A 17,482-nucleotide genomic window follows, 5' to 3' on the forward strand; every position below is an offset into this window, starting at 1 on the left:
AACTTTCTCATTGAGTAAGTCGTTATCTAATAGCAGTGACAACCACCTTTGAGGCATGTGCCTCAGTTTCAAAGGAACTTTGGTGTATTGTTAATGAATAGAAACATTAAGATGACTCACCCTGTAAAAGGTCAATGGTCTATTGATTTAATGATTTGTTCAAAGAAAGCATTGTGTGGCGATGAAGAAAAACTGTTTTTACAAATTTTAATTGCAATAGCAAATGGCCATGGACAAAGCGTGTTTGTTCAGTTGAAAGTTCTAAACTCTCCTTTTTATTAAGAGATTGGCTAATTAAATGATAGCATGATCTATTTAACAATACCCAGGAAGAATTTCCACTGTCCACTCAAATAACCTCATGGAAATAATGAATGTATAAATTGTATAAAACTCGATAGTTCAGTTCCTGTATTGGTTTCTCAGCTCCTGTATTCCATTCTCCATTTCCCTTTGACCTTTTCAGATGAATATTTTCAGTGAATTTTTTTACTGCATACTGAATTAATGCCCAGATTTTTTGGCCCATTGGTACCAATAATACTGAAATCTGATATTTTAATGTACCGTACTGTAGCGAGGAACACACTTCGCACTGTGCGTTGGAATGATGCTGAGATACCTTAAGCTTCAAAGTGAAAACTTCGCTTTCTGTTTCCTGTATATGTGTACAAATCATATTTGTTTCATGTCTTTGGGATAACATCTTTCATCACCCTAATGGATTGTGGATATGAATTGCGGAAATACATTTGTCTCTTTGGTTTCTTGCCCATCAGTGGCAGATGAATAGGCAAATCTCCTCCACATTGGCATTCAGTCAGCCTTGAATATATATCTCCAGAATTTATTTAATTAATGACACACTGTGGCATATTATCTGCTTGAGCTGTAAGCTTTGTTCCGGTACTGGTATTTACATGTGTTGTGGTCTGTATTGTTGCTTTTTCAATCAACATTCACCACTAATTACTGTGTTGTTAACAAGATATGTCTGACTTATGTAGTAAGAGAAGTTGTCATAGATTCTGTCTTGTATGGGCTGGTGGCCATATTTTCTACAGAAGTGACATATGGCATTGCGATCTCATTTCATTGAATTACCTTATTTGTCAGAATTTTATTATTTGTCTCTCTGGACTTTGCCATTTTTGTCTTCTCTTGAATTTTGTTGGGCTGGAAATTGCTGTTTTTCCCTACACCATCCTATTCTTAACTACAAACTCCACCCATTAGCTGTCATGAATGGCTTCAATACTATCATTATTTGCGGCCTCTGTGGAATTCAACATGAAAGTATTTATTTTTATATTCTCAATTTTATTAACAATTATTTGCAGTTACTAGGCTCCATAAGTATGTTTGACGTATGTAAGGCATTTTGTAAATTTTTTTTTGTAAATATCATGTTTGACCTGTGTTGGTGACAAACTCAGATTTCTTCAGAAATGGCAGATTTGATGCCTAAGCTTAATTTTTAACTCTTCATCAAATTAAATTCAGTTAAAACTGCAGGCCTCGTACGTGTACGTGAAATGCAACATTTATTGCATTTCTAAGAATTTGAGGCTTGCAAACTAATCTGAACTGGAAGGCTTAACTGAGTTCAATATGCATTTTCTCACTGGATCCTTTGGGAGTTGCATTGAAGGTCTTGAGACTGGCAAGCCATCACCTTATCTGTGGCCTTTATCAGCAATTTTCTGAAGTTTGTCTCCAGTAATCAGAATGTACCTCTCCCAATAACCTTAATTCTCTGCCCAATGGTGCTGATTTCTATGGAACCATTGATTGCATCTGTTACATGGTACAGGTACAGGCATAGCTTCTATAGGTGCTTTAGAGATTAAAGCTCCCCAAGGAATGTTCTCTTGTTTTCACACTGCAAAATGTTCCTGCAACATTCCTCTGCTAGTAATGCAGACAGATGCATGCAATACATTCCTGGGTTTTTTTTTTTCAAGAAAGAGTATGGGGCACAGTAGAAATCTTTCCCATTGATGGAAATGCCGATGTGCCAGCACTTGCTATACCAGGCAAGATATGGGATGGAGGGGTTCCCCCCTTACCTGTCCAATCCCTATACACACTCTAGACTATTGTTACCTAACATATCCCCCAGAAGTCTGTAAAGAATTCCTGAGATTCAGATCAAACAATGACCAACACAAAGGCGTCCCATATGTGGCTTTAAATGGCACTTGCAGAAAGGGTAGGGGTGATCCCCCACTTTCTGTCCTCTTCCCTTCTCTCCACTCTCAAAAAAGGGTAGGGGGACAGGAAAAACAAAGAAAGAGTGAAATCCATGGTAGAAACTGTTGGGAAAAGGACTGGAATGCTGTGTGCACACAATAATTAATTAATGACGAAAGTATCAAAAGATATCCTGGCCCAATCCCCCCCCCACACACAGTTCAGTACATTATCAGTACCAAGCTTTTAAATGTGTGGCCGATTAGAATGTCCACAAACCGAATTGTTCCATATTTACTCGTATATTTTGAGGTAAATAAGAAAACTGGTCAGCAATGCTTCTCTTTGATGTTGACCAAAATTTATTCGCTTGTCCGTCTTATAAAAAAAAAAATCAGCTTATGTTATGGCAAACCACACACTTTTTCCAGATTAAAATTAACATTCAGCCTCCCTGATAATTATTTCCATTCTGCAAAACCTGCAAAGCAGTGGTGGGTGGATCCGTGATCTGTGCTGCACTCTCATTGGCTAAATGTAATGTACTGTCACCATGCCATAACAAGTAGTGACTGTTTTTTGAAGCCAGTCAAGTCAAATCTTATGTTACCATGATTTAAGGTTAATAACAAAAGAAAGAAAGGTTTCTGGGTATGTTTCCTGTGCTTCTTTGTGTGTTTGTTTACATCCTTGAGGTGAAGGAATTCTAAGAGGAATTTATTTTCCCTGATGTTGACTCATAAGTCTTTTTTATTTTGCCAATATTTGCAAGTTTTGTATTGAATGTCCATTAAAGCACTAGAAATGAAGCGTATGACTGTTATTGGTTTTTCTCAATCCACTGCTTTTCTCCCATGAAGGACTGTTGTTTAACTGCTTCTGGCATATTTAAATTCTTTCATGTTTTCTCCTTTGAGGAAAATTATGAAATACTCTCGGCGGTAACAAAGTATAGAGATACTCCTTGCCACCAAAAACTCTTGAGTTATTGGAGTGTAGGTTTTTTGGGGGGGGAACTTGCCTTCATTTTATCTGTTACTTGAGCTTGGTTCCTATTCCTTCCATCACAATTTCTCTTCCAGTTCAGGTGACACTCAAGACACTCCCAAATTTCAAACTTTCAGTTCACTTTTTAAACTGACGGTAAGTTTGGTTTCGTGATTATCATACCAAGGAAGAACATGAAAGAACTAGCATTGTGACATTCCTTCATGATCTTTAGTGTGAGACTATTTCTGCAAGTAGAGGTCTTAACATTCCCACAATTTATGTAGCTTGACAGGCTATGTCCTTAAATGCTGTCAAAGTGCCGTTCACTGCAATTGCGAGATATTACAAGATATTAAGAATATTTCAGTATTGTCATGTCATTCTTTTGAAAGGAGAGATTTGATCATGATCACGAAGTGGATAAATGGTCTTTCACAGTCATAGAGGTCTCTGCAGGCCCTGATGTGTACCAAGTTAATGAAAGAGAAAGACAAAAATGCTCCACGAACTAGTCTTAGTTTCTGTGTGGCCACAAATATGAGGGCACTTCTGCAGTGTTGGGGGAGAGAGCTGCATTGTTGGGTGAGTCAGTGGGATGCAACAACAGCCTCCAATATTAACACAGGAGGCAAGGAACGGCACAGCGGAACATATTGACAGTGAACATCGCCTGGACAGAAAGGGGAAGCACACCTTGGCTTAATTTATTCAAGGGTGTTTGCGACAGGACAGAGCTGGTCAGCCAGCCAGCCAGAGGCAGCCTCCCACTCACCACTAGATGAGAGAATGATGAAATCGTTCCTGAACAAGGCTGGATCAGGATTTAGGTAAAGTAATTAGCGAGAAACAGCAGACAGGCTTGCTTGGCTAGACATACCATGCTGAAGGGTACATCATTGCCGGTCAAGTAAAGTTATGATTGGTCATCACTGGCCATAAAGACTGCATGGACCTTTCTTTTGTTTAATCAGGGGGCCAAGCAATACCCTGGACTTAAACTGTGTGTTTGGGATGACTCTGAGCTAAGGATGAACACCTTGCACACCAGAGACACGCCTGGATGATTTGTCACCCAAGTATCGTTACCAACTGACAGCTTCAGGAGGCTGCACTTCGAGATTGCCAAGCTGGTCCTACACTTCATCATGTTCAGCTGGAGATCAGCACACAGAAGGGGTTACCACTAAAGGCATTTCTTCTACCCTGCTGTGTCAAAGAGATCTTCTATTTGTTGTGCTTGAGAGGCATTTAATCACATTGGCATTTCAGAGGTCTGCAAGTTTTGCAGAAATGTGGTCTCAACTCTAAGCTCCGAATATCAACCACAACTCTGTGTTATCTCTGCAAAGTCACTGAGGCAAGGACTTATATCATTGGGAAGAAGTAGCGTTTGTCAAAACTGTAGGTTTACTGCTTTCAGTTGCTTGGTTATCAGGATTCTGATAGAGCTGAAGAGTGGAAAGGTCACAGAAAAGTCACCAAACTGTAAGTGTTAACCTGTCTATTTCCAAAATGTGGCAAAATCTGCATGCTCACCTCTAAATCTAGAGAGACTTTTTATTCTAATCAACAGATTTTCTGGAGACTGTAATTGCAAAGCCCTTTAAAATTGTCAAGTGTAGTTCCTGTCATTTTCAGTTTTATACCCCATTTCTATACATCAGCAGAAAAACAAATGGAATTGATCAAAAGAACTGATACTGAAAGAATTCTCTACACATCAGTGTAGCCCCATGTCAGTATAGTTTAGTATAGTTACGTTTTTCTTAATTCAAGTTACTTATGAATTGGAAAGGTGTTTCCAAGAGGAATTGTACTGGAGATCTTACTTTCAAGTCACAATCCACCTCTGGTTTTTTTTTTGGGGGGGGGAATGATTCAATACCTTCATGTAGGCATTTACCAGATTGTCATCTTGATGTTAGCAATCTCACCTGTTGCATTTTGAAAATGATGGATTTTTTTCATATTTGCTCCTTTTCATTTTCGAGAGGAGAAAGAAAGTTGTGCAATCAGTAGGGAATTTCAGACCTCATTTGTAACAAAAGTACCCAGCCATTTCCAAATCAAATGCAGCTGTGTAAACACGCGCTGTGGGACCTGGCTACTGGATAGCAGACAATCATCTCATTAGTTCATTTCAAATAAGCTTCCCTAAACCTGCTGTTTTCGGTCCAGGGTTTTCTATTTCATGCTCAGATTTAGTTTGGTCACAAATTGTCTCCCGTGCATTCCAACCTCTTTTTTAGCGTACGGAGGACACTTGATATTTCTGCTAGCCAATTTGTTTTAAAGTCATCTTTTGTTTAGTTCTTTCACAGTGCTTGCATGATTAATTCACCTTTTGCATCCAGCTCATTTGGAATTTGAGTGGCAGAAAGTCCAGACGTTGCTTTTGTCATGCTAGGCCCATATTATGAGGGTCAATTTGTCTGGCAGGTGGAAAACTTAGATTTTGTGTAAAAGAATACAATTTCTTAAAAGATGAAGATGCATTTTCCTTCCTTGAAAGACAGCAATGATAAAACAGGTAGTTATGTAACACTTTGAATAAGATCAAAACGCTTTACAAAGAAAACAGTTAACAGAGAGATCAGTAAGCACCTAAAAATGTACAGATTACTGAGGAGACTGGCTAAATAGGTGAATTTTGAACAATTCTTTTGACAGTCTGATTTGATGTGGAGTTTTTTGAGACCTGCCATGGAAAAGGTTTTGTCACCAGTAGTTTTTTTGTATTGATTGTCACGTGCAAACGGGATGTTTGCATCAGATGAAGACCTTAGAATCCCCTTTCTCTGGCTATGTGATTGATGCAGAAACAGTAGGTCTGTTAGATATGAGTGTGATGAGCCATGTTGGAATTTAAACACATTTAGAAGCAATGGGTATCATCACATTGTTAACTGCTGTATTTAAATTATATCTTGGACTTGATTTTTGGAGGAATTAGGAGGGGCAGATTCTTATATTTCCCACCCTCAGTTCGACAATCTTTGAAAATCCAGCTGGCAGTACTGTACCTCTGTGTGAAAGAGACCAGCACAAAGCCCTACATTATTCATTAGGATTATATTCTCCTCTTTCCACTTTACATAGCTGCCAACATAAACAAAGCGTTGAACGTGAGCATACATATCCCTGTACTGAAAACCTGTTTCAGACACGAACTAATGTCTTACTTGCATAAAACACATATGAAATGATTTTTTTTACGAGAAATGAGCTTGCAGAGCAATGTATCTCTTCTGTAGGGGCTGGGAATTATTTTTTGAAATATCATTTCAGTTTTTCATTTATGTTTTGCATGAGAATAATCTGAAATGGCTGAGTTAGGAGTCCTGCATTTACAGAGATAAGCGGCCAAACCTACTGTATGTGCAGGTGGGCTGGAGGCTGCAAGGTGTGACTATAAATCACTCATAACTCATTGTGCACATTATGTGATTGATTCCATACATGTGCCATTAGCATGAGCTGCTAGCAATGACACCTTGGCAACCAGTGTTTGTCAGAATTATCACTATCTTTCACATGAGGCTTCTTTTCAATTTTTACTTGTACGTGGTGGATACTTTTAATTAATAACTGGAGGACATTTATATTTGGTATCATCCTATTTCTTGTATTTTAATGATTTTCTAGTGATTTTTTTTTGGGAGAATTGGAAATTTGATGTGAGAAGCATCACAGTTTTTATTTCCCCCTTGATCGCCTAAAACAAAAACAAAAACAAAGAAACAGTATTCCCCTCCCCCAAAGTATTGTTTCTTTTTTCTTTTCTTTGGAGTTTTGCAACAGTTTTAGGGAGTCTATAAAAATTATGCACATTTAACTGCGTCAGCATTAAATGAATACTGTGGAATCATAGAAAGTTGGGTCCTCAAAACTGCCAGCTTTGGCCACCGTGACACTATGTCACTTTTGAACTTTGACTTAAATGAATATGAAGAGATACTCAGTGAACAAGGTGCATTAATGGAATGACAATAGCAAAATATATTGGTTTTATGAATGAATTTTCAAATGCAAATTGGTCATGATCTTTTAAATTATAGTTTACATAAGAGGTTTAGTTAGAGGTAGTTGTGTGTCAGAATTTGATTTCCTGTAGCTTCTTTACCATATAAATAGGCAGAAAATGTGGATTGGAAAGATATAAGGGCAAAGAGGGGGCAAATTCTGACAGTGGTAAAAAAATGCTCAACTCTAAATAAACTGTTAATACAGTCGATAATTGGAAAGGAGTAACGTGGGATTAGACACAGGAGCCAACTTCCACAAGAGGTCATTGATGAGGTGAAAGTGTCCATGTCAACGGGAAAAGCCATGGTTTCACTGCAGACACCTACACAGACAAATCACAGTGACTTATCACTCACAACATGTATGTTTGGCCTTCGTAAACAGTATTTTACAAATTCGGATAAATCAAACATTTTACCATGGTGCCTCCCCTTTCCTCCCCAAGGTTTGCTAGAAGATTTATTGTGCGACAATCATTCTGGCAAGCTGTGCTGGTGATTTCAGATTCATTTTTTCCCCTAGACGTGGGATTTTAATGTTGTGGAACAGATTACAGTCCACAGAAAATGCATGGATTCTGTAATCTTTGTAAGACCAAAATTGGGATAAACTGGGATAGCTGTTTGTAAGCCCAGCATCAATGGTTTGAAAAGAAACAAAAGCTGAATTTTATTATGTGAGAAATTGTGACAAGAATTTTACTACTCCTGTTATTTCCGAATGGACTTGGTCAGTGTTCTTTTGATGAGTCAGTTCGGTATTTTTAATTCACCTGCCCAAAATAAAGTCATTCAGACCCTCAAGCAAGCTCAACCCTATCAGCATGGCCTTACATGTGCGCGTGCCTTGTTCCTGAATGGCATTGCTGTTTGGAAATACTGAACTGACCCATTGCAGCTCTGCCATGTGATTTTCATTAAATAGCCAGAAACATTCCTGGTATATTTTTTTTTTAAAGACTACTTCATAAATACCTCAGGCAGTCACCTTATTCATCAGCGGGCAACTTGACCACATATTAACATTTAATATAACCCACTGCGGAGTGATAATGCCCGCTGCATAAATCACGCACTGGTACCTGGATATGAGACAGTTTAAACAATTCTGATTGGTCAATCACCACACGCATGCCAAGTCCATATAAGGAGATTCTTTTGGAGAACTACAAATAAAATGGACAGGGGTGTTCGGGAAAATGAAAGTAAAATTTTACAACAAAATCATTGGAAATCCGTCATATATTGACTACTTTTGACTCTCCGACTAAAAAGGTATTTATGAATGGGAATAAATATGTGCTTGGCCGGTCTTATACTAACCTTTAAGACCAGCTCAGGAGACTGATAATGCCCTCACTTGTGGCTCGGGCATTTGCTGCGTTAGGATTCTCCTGAGCTGGTCTTAAACGCACCTTTAAGACCAGCCAGGCACATATCCATTCCCTTACTTAAGAATTCCATGCAAGAAAAAGCAACTTGTGAATCACTCCTTATCAACGTATCGTGCATTATCTTCCCTAGTATCCACTCTCTTGAAGTTCCTCTTTCCTACCAAATTCTCTTGAGATTTATCATCGGTTCCCCTTTACCACGTTAACGTCCCTTCCTTCCCACAATTGTCCATTATGTAGTTATCATACTACCAGGCATGGACTAAACCGGAATAGGTCTAAAAATATCCCAATTGTGTGGGTAATCAGAGGGTTTCCCTTGGCTTCCTGAGTGGAGGGGGGTCAAGCAGTTGGTAAGCCTCATCAAGCTCATGCTTCTCCAACAAAAATGGTGCACAAGGTCAAGATTTATAATGTTGAATGGTTTGGCACACCAGCCCTGAAATCATAAATTTGAGTTTTTGTTTTGTTTGTTCATTTTATTTTATGGGTTAAAATTTGATTTTTTTTAACTTTTTTATTTGTATTGTAATTTTTTTACCAGAGTTTTCCAGGAAACCATTTACCAATCAACAGAATTGCCCTCACCATCCTACAGGTTGCTGAGATGGATAAATTTCTTCATTAATTTCTGCTTCATAGCATCCTCAAAGTGGACATAATTCACTTGACCAGTAATATAGGTCAGCACTTCAGTGTGCATGTGATGTACACAATGAACTAGCGTGTTTTGATCAAGGCAGCAACCCACCAACAATGCTATTTGCGTCTGGAGTTGTGATGCATTTCCTTCACAAATATTTTGAGAGGATCAGTTCATCCCAGCTTCTCAAAAGGGCAAAAAGTGAGCCTCAAATTTTGAATCAGAAATGTTTTGAAATCGCTTGATAGAAAGCAGTGGTCATGATAGTATGATTTGAGATTCCTGCCGCAAAAAGGGAGCTACATAGTTCACCATTTCCTACATATAGCTACAAGTTTCATACTTGTGTTTGGTTGTTAAAGAATAAGTGGGATTTTCTTGTTAACAAAAATTTGCCGTTCCTACATACAAGACACTATCCCATGAGCCACTGCATAATCTACTATGCTGCTATATGTGATGAATAATTCAATCCAGCTGTCTCCTATGCATATATACAGTCATACCCCTTTGGGATTCCTCTCTAACATCTTGAACTAAGACTACACCTGTAGTGCCCATCACTTCCATTCTTTTTCATCCTTACACTTCCTCTACATGTACTTGTGTTCAGTAATGTCCTCCTTGTGAAGGCCTCCTGGAAATATATACTGCTGTGAAGGTGTGCAGTTTCCTTGGTGGAGAAACATGTCTGCCTTGTTAAGGCGTTGCCAGAAATTTAATTGACTTTACCAACAGTGTTTGATTCAATTTCCTCATTTTGTTCCTGCCCATGTCAAAGGCCGACAAAAAAAATTGCCTTGACCTGTATCTAATTTAGACATAATTTCAATTTCTAGAGACATTTGGAAAGTCTTCAGGATGGACTGAAAGTTGGACTGACGGTGTTACATTCCGTTGAATAAACCACATAGTATTGATGAAAGTCCTTGTCCTGAATTATTTGTCTACAAACTTTGATGACGTGTACTTCCAAATGTTAATTTTTAACAGCCCTGAATCTATGGTGGCGTCTGTGTTTTTCCTGTCATATGGCGGAACATAAATTTATATGCACTAAGAAGAGGCTTTGATATGGTGGACTATGAAGCGGAATCATGCTCCCTGGGCATGTTCACTGCAATTAAGCAAACACCAAGTACCAATTAGGCCAGTTATTACTGGCTCTTTTTGCGGAATATCATGCTTTCTCACTTGTACAATTGACGGACGGAAGCCCGTCACAGTCCAACCACTTGCACTACAGATGACAAAAACCTCCTTCTCTTGGAGGGATATTTTGTAGTGGAGTCAAAATGACTCAGTGGATCGTGTTTGCTCTTCGCATTGCTTGTGCTGCTTAATTTGCGGTTTGCAGAGAACTAGTTACACGGTCTCACTAAGATGCAGAGGTACGCATGTGTTACCATGACAACAGACTTGTGAGAGTGCAGGTGTTTTTATAACACCGGTTCACAGTTTAGGCAGTGGACTTGTCCTCGAGGTAGCTTTGGATTATGCTCCATCTATTCCATCACAGGTTGTTTGGTGGCTTTATCATTTTGCATGTCCAATTACCGTATGTGAATTCCAATCTCATTTCAGGGTCTGTTGCACTAAACCAACCTCAAAAAATTGACCTGATTAGCAGCAGAATCAGAAGTGATGGAAAGTGTAATGCCCTAGTCTGAATGCTATTACACCTAACTCACACTTAAGATCTGCCCTCTGTGCCCTCACTCTATTGCGGTAACTTTCAGCTGTGTAACTGCCTCATCCTTCACCATAAAAGGCACAGTGGACAATGTACAAAGAGCACTCTTGCATTCCTACCATGGAGACTTGATTCTGAAGTTCCAAATCTCCTGAATTCCATTTTCTCTCTGTTTAGTAGGGTAATCAGGCTTGCGTCACTAAATTTGTATGCGGCTGCATCCGAATCCATTGTCTAGAGCTAGGTCTAGGTCTTCACTCCATTGGAAATACATGGAGACGTGCAGACAATAGACCTAGCCGTAGCTCTGGAAGCCCATTTCAGACACAGCCATAAGGAGATTTGATTACTTCCCTTCCAGCCAAAGTGGGGTAGTACACTACCCACTCTTTGTCTTGTCAGTAATCTCCACTTAGCATTAGTTTACCCACCCAAATATAGGCTAGATTCCCCGCACGGATGCTGTCCAGTATTGCATTGTCCGCCCCCATTTAAAACTCCTTCTCTTTTCTTCCTACCCTTTGAGTCTCTCTTTACACCCCCACCTCCACCAACAGGAAGCTCCACCCTTCCACTTGTCATAATCCTATCTATGGTTAGTTATCACATCCTCAAATCATTAACTGTATTTCCTTGGGCAACTTGCCCATGGGAGCTTTCTAAATCTACTAAATCCTACACTACTACCATCAACAGCAGCAGTAGCAGATTGAGGGGGCGGGGGAGTGGATTCACTTGCTGACCCCATGTTTCTTTGATTTTTCGAAAATTGTTTTAAGGTAAATGCCTTTTCCATCTGGGAATGGTACATTAGTGGCTCATCTTTCTGAGGCAAAATGGGGTACTAAGTTGTCGAGTTGCCTGTTTTAGGTTTTCTTGTTTCAAAATTTTAGATAGGATGTTAACACCTAAAACTTCCAGCAAAACAGTCAGAGCCCACTTTTAAACATACTGGGTATTTGCGATCACTTATTTCTCATAATTCCTTCAGACATTTTTTGTAATGAAATTCTACACTTACAATTTTATTGCCAGCCTCCCTCAGGTTGGAGAAGTTTGGAGAACAAGGCAAAATGCTAGTTGGAAGTCGAAGGGAAAACTTCGGGGAAATTAGTGTCTAAAACAGTCTAATGTGATAAGAGGCACATTGGAGTGAGGTATACATTGATAGTGGATAGCAGACGATTTTTTTGCCAACTTGCTGGTCATTCAATTCGCCAGTTTCTAGAATAATTAAAGAATATTTGTCTGTTTAACTTTCAGATGTATGGGTCTCAAGTCATATGAGTACAAGATGGGAGATGACAAACATGAGGGTACCGGCCCACCTGCACCTCTCCAGAACAACTCAGGCAGCACCGACCTTGAATGGACCCCACAGACCATAGTAGCAGTGGTCAGTGTTTCGCTGCTGACGGTCGTGACAGTTTTTGGAAATATCCTGGTCATTGTGGCGGTGGTTAAATACAAGCGACTGCAGATCCCATCCAACTACATTCTGGTCAACATGGCAGCTGCTGATATCTGGGTGGCTGTATTTGCGCCCCTAGTGTTTGTGATTGAGCTGCTGGGTTACCTCGTGACCAGCGCCTACCTGTGCCTCTTGCCCTACTGCCTGGTGACGCTGGGGTGCGGTGTGTCCTTGCTGGGTCTTGGAGTCGTCGCCTACGACCGGTACGCTGCCCTGGTGAAACCACTTAAGTACTACCAGCACATAACGACAAGACGTGTCCTGTGTTTCTCCCTCATGATCTGGATGTATGTTTTCATTGTTGCCTTCGCACCACTGGTGTGGCACGCCCTCGCGGAAAGCCAGTTGGAGGAGAAGCCGAAGTGTACCTTTTATCTCCTGTCCAAGTACGTCATGCTGATTCAAGTGTTATTAGTATTTGTGCCTGCGTTCCTGTTCATGATTGGCTGCTACTGCCGGGTCATGCTGGTCGCTAGGCACCACTCCCGTGCCATCTCGGCCATTCAGCTGTCTCTTTTCCCCAACTCCTTCAGCAAGAACTTTCACATGTTCAAGGGCACCAAGTACTCACGGACATTACTGATCATTCTCGGATTCTTCTTCCTTACCTGGGTGACTTTCTCTGTAACGTTACTTGTGGAACGTTTCTGTGACGTTTGTAGTGAGACCCTTCCGTTGCATCAATACTCTGTCTTTCTCATCTTCACAAACAGTTGCCTCAACCCATGGATCTATGCTTATCGGAACCAGGACTTCAAGGCCGCCTACCGACGGCTTTTCCGCACTCTCTGCTGTGGAAAGAAGAGTCCGCGGTCGTCGGCTCAAGGCACCGAGGGCCGGCGAAACTCCCGGGTGTCCGAGGCTCTCAGCAGGACAAACAGTATGGTTGGGGGGCTCCAGCACTTGCATGTCTTATACAACAATGCTGACATTGTTCCCTCAACAGTTGCCGTGGAAACTGGTCAGTTGGACTCCAAAATTTCTTCCAGGGTGACACCCAAACTGATTCAGCACACTATGAGTAAGCCAGTTGTTGAGACCGTCGCAGAAGAAGTGTCAGTTATGTAAAAGTGCCAAAGAAAAGGCATATTTTTATTTGGTATTTTGTGTCTTTGGAAGACCTCTTAGAGTCTTACAACTTGCCAAAATGTATGTGAGCCTTGTGACACCATAGTCATGGTGTCTCCCAAGGTTATTCTGAACACAGTATCTCACAGACATTACCTCAGGTGAGATTATTCAACCTCTTGGTGGATGAATACGCATCTCTTAGGTGTACAAACGACCTTATCTCACACCACAGTTAAAAAATGTTAAACGTTATTGAATAAGGGAATAATTATGTGCTTTGCTGGTCTTAAATGTTACCGGCCCTAAATGTTACCGACCAAGGACATATTTATTCCCATTCATTAATACTTCTTTAGTCAGAAACAAAAGAAGCAAATAATAATTGATTTTCAATGATTTTGTTCTAGAATTTACTTTCATTTTCCTGAACTCCCCCATCCAATTTATGGTATATTCCTTTACAAGTTGTCCAATAGAATCTCCTTCTAGGGACTTTGGCACACACCTGGCAAGCCGCGTGCACACAGACACTTGACCAATCCGAATTGATTATTTGTACCTAAGTGCCAATGCATGATTTACGCAGTGGGCGTTATCAAATGTTAACGGTATTTATGAATAAGGAACATAAGGTTTTAATGCTAGAAAACCAAACTCTTGTTAGATAGTATGCTTCTTGAATGATAGACAAATAAATGTTCTTAGGCTCTTGAAATGAAAATATTGGTTTATTCGGATTATTAGGTAGAAGGAACTGGAATTTCCCAAATCAAGGTATTTTCTAAGATAGATACATCCATTAAGACTCAGTTGAAGAAACACTGTAAGCAGGGAGGTCATGGGGTCGAGTCTCACCGGAGTAAAGGCCGGTTCATGTTTGGCACAAAAATGAACACAAATGCGTATTTGTGACGTCAGATCAAATATTCACTCTGTGAATTTGCAAAAGTTGAACACGTTTCAACTCGGGCTAAATTTTGCCGCACATTTTTTGTGTGACATCAAATTCGCTTCATTTTCACAGTCGCCTGAAATATGAACCAGCCATAAGCCTGTGATACTTTTCGCGAGCTCTCACACAACACTAAGCACAGATACGTCAGTGTAAGGGCAAAACCCATAATTAAAACAAGGAAGGCGCACTGATTTAAACTTTTGAGTGCAGCTAAAATGTATGTTGAAGCACTTATCGGTATTAAATGCAATATATTATTAGTATGATTTATTATAACCTCTACAAATCTAGCATTGCTGAAAAAAATTAAAGTGTTCAGTTCTTCGGGGGGGGGGGGTTAATTTGTAGCTATGCTCCAGTCTACCAACTCTCAAACAGATTTCTGTTAAGGCTTCTTCAGAACCTTGATTTTTTTTTCAAGCAGCTGTGGAAAAAGTTGCTGTTGCCAACATACTAAACTCAACTAGCAAGCTTCTAACTGTGATAACTTGTTCAGAGTGTTCGTAAACTGATTTTGAAAATTTGTGAATTTGTAATGTATTACTTACATGCCTCACGCTTCACTGACCCCCGGAAAGTAGATAACTTTAGACGTTTTCTCTAAACATTCCCTACATAAACAAAACTTTCTACCTCTCATTTGATTATCAAGTGTTGAAAAAGTGTACGTGTACAAAAGCAGAATCGGGTTACGCTTAGATTTCATTTCTATTTTTAAATCAGTTGTTTATTATGGATCTCGGAGGGGCAGAGCGCTACTTCAGTAGTTGAGTCTGACTACTTTTTCAGTGTCTCCTCTGTCTGCAGCTGTCTGCTGTGGCATTTTGAAAGGCTTTTTTTGTTCAGAAGAGCATTATCGTTTATCAGGAAACAGCCATGATGTGACATTGCTTTCCGGTTTTATACCAGCTGCCGACAGAACCCCCCTAATTGACTTGAATCAGGGGGTAACCTCGAATACCTCCGGTATCTCATTGGAGGTCTCTGTCTTTCCGTTTTCCTGGCCATGCCGGAGAAACGGGAAAGCAGATGTCTGATACATGGACGAGATCAATTCTGCAAGCTGGTTGTGGGCGTGACGCTAGCGAAAGTGATTCACTGCTTTTGTACGAGGATTTTGATTTGAATGCTCATTGGAAAAGTTTGAGAGGATTCTCCACACTTTTGTCGTCGGTGCTGTTTCACCATTTTTTCGTTGTCGTAGTTTTTCTTTTTTTTCCCCGTATTTTTTTCCTTGCGTCTGCGTTTTGCATGCCTGTCTGGCTTTGTGATGTTTGTTTTGCTTCCCCAACGAAGCCTCTTCTCATCAAATCACTCGGAATAACTTGGAACATTCTAATCCACTGGCTGACATAACTGACACAATATGAATGGTTCCGCCTTTTTGTTCTTCTTTACGTTTTTTTGTGATTCATCACACAAGTCTGTAGCATAATACACAAATTGTGCCATTTATCCTGGCAATGTTCTAATTTTCACCCGTCACTTCTTCGTGGATCGTCGAACAATGGTTGTAATGAGTAAAGAGAAAACTAATTAAAAGAAAGGGCAAGCATCACTTAAAATGACAGTAATGTACCTTTTCCTGTAAGGTGAGGCACGCGGAATGGTAAAACAAGCCGTGCAAATTAAGTGGACGCGTTTCCATGAACGAAACATTGGCACCACCCTGGTAATCTATCTTTCGTTCGGGCCCTTCCACCTCAGCTCAAGTCACCGATCGGAATTCCCAGCAATAAAAGTCTGCTTTGACGTTGTCTTAGTAACTCGATCCCCAGACTATGTGATCTACCAGAATTCGGGGATATAATTTGGCCGACTCGGTGTTTGGCTTGCCTTTGATATTCCTCATGCCTTGCGGGTTGTTCCATACATACAGCACCGCTGTGAACTCTCGCTTACGAAGCAACGTCGTCAGCATAGGTCACACGCGGTCAGTTGATCTCGTATTTCTTCTTTCGGGGTAAAATCCGCACAAACCTCATGCCAGAAAATACTACATGTATTTCTCTAGCTTCTAGGGGACGGTAAACAAAGTAATACATTGCTTTTTTATCCCCCACTGTACGTCAGGTAATTTTTCAAACACCATTGTATATTTTGTGAATTAAAACTAGCCATTTGAAAAACTGAAATAGGCCCATTCTTTGAGAGGAAAGAGGCACTTGGCAATCAATTGTTCAATAAACACCAACATTTCTGAGTAAACGACGCAGCCCTCTGCTCCCGTCTTGTTTAAATTTATTTTGTTAACATTGATTATTGAAATGCCCAATGAGTCACGTCAGTGAAGCGTTATTTCTTGCGTAATTACTTTCTTGAGTAATTACTTTTTGTTGAAAATTATCTTCTGTTTATATTTCTTGGTACCTACAGTCATGACAGCCAACCTCTTCTCATGCGAATAAACAGCAGCGTTTTCTCAACCCCCCATGCTCCTTAAACAGGAATATTTATCAAAAGATGTTTCCAATTACTTTTTTAAAATTGGGCCTGTAAGAGAAGCCTGCGAGAAAGAAGCCGTGCCAATCTGCAAAGCCTAATAGATAAAACCAGTAATGTTGTGTACACAAGTAATGAGAGGGTCTTTATAGCTTAACGTGATCAAAAATTGTTGGATCTGTAACTTATTTTTTAACGTCCTTTGCCCTTAAGTAGAGATGAATATATATAGTTGCCATGTGTCTGTCCGATAGCCTGACAGGAGAGTCCACCACAAACTTCATATTTCACGTTGTTGACAGACAGTAATTGAATTATCGTGCAATATCTTTCTGTGGTACATGAATGTGGAGATATATTTATATTCATTCCCCGTTTTCATGTGAATGTAGGCTTGCATTTAATGTGGATCACTTTGAACAGGACCTCCAACACAGTGTGTTGAGAACGGCCCTACAATTGCAATTCATGTACATTGTTGTGTATTTTTGTAGATATTGTAACGATCCGGACTGTTTATCTTTCGCATTGAGATTTAAATATCCTTTGCAATTTATTAAAATTTGTAGAGTGAGTGAATCCACTCGAAAAGAGAGGAAAAAGAG

General features: G+C 40.0%; 1 protein-coding gene across 1 annotated transcript; it reads left to right on the forward strand.

The window, feature by feature from the left end:
* The first annotated feature begins 3,580 nt into the window (after positions 1-3,580).
* On the forward strand, positions 3,581-17,482 carry LOC110975132 (5-hydroxytryptamine receptor 4-like). The gene is made up of 3 exons (XM_087138172.1): positions 3,581-4,010; positions 4,155-4,668; positions 12,202-17,482. Exon 3 carries the CDS (start codon positions 12,206-12,208, stop codon positions 13,475-13,477), a length of 1,272 nt encoding a protein of 423 aa, XP_086994298.1. The 5' UTR covers positions 3,581-4,010; positions 4,155-4,668; positions 12,202-12,205; the 3' UTR covers positions 13,478-17,482.

This window comes from Acanthaster planci, linkage group LG01 (assembly GCF_054643075.1).
Source record: "Acanthaster planci isolate LZ-2023a linkage group LG01, COTS_SCS, whole genome shotgun sequence".
In the NCBI taxonomy this organism is placed as follows: domain Eukaryota; kingdom Metazoa; phylum Echinodermata; class Asteroidea; order Valvatida; family Acanthasteridae; genus Acanthaster; species Acanthaster planci.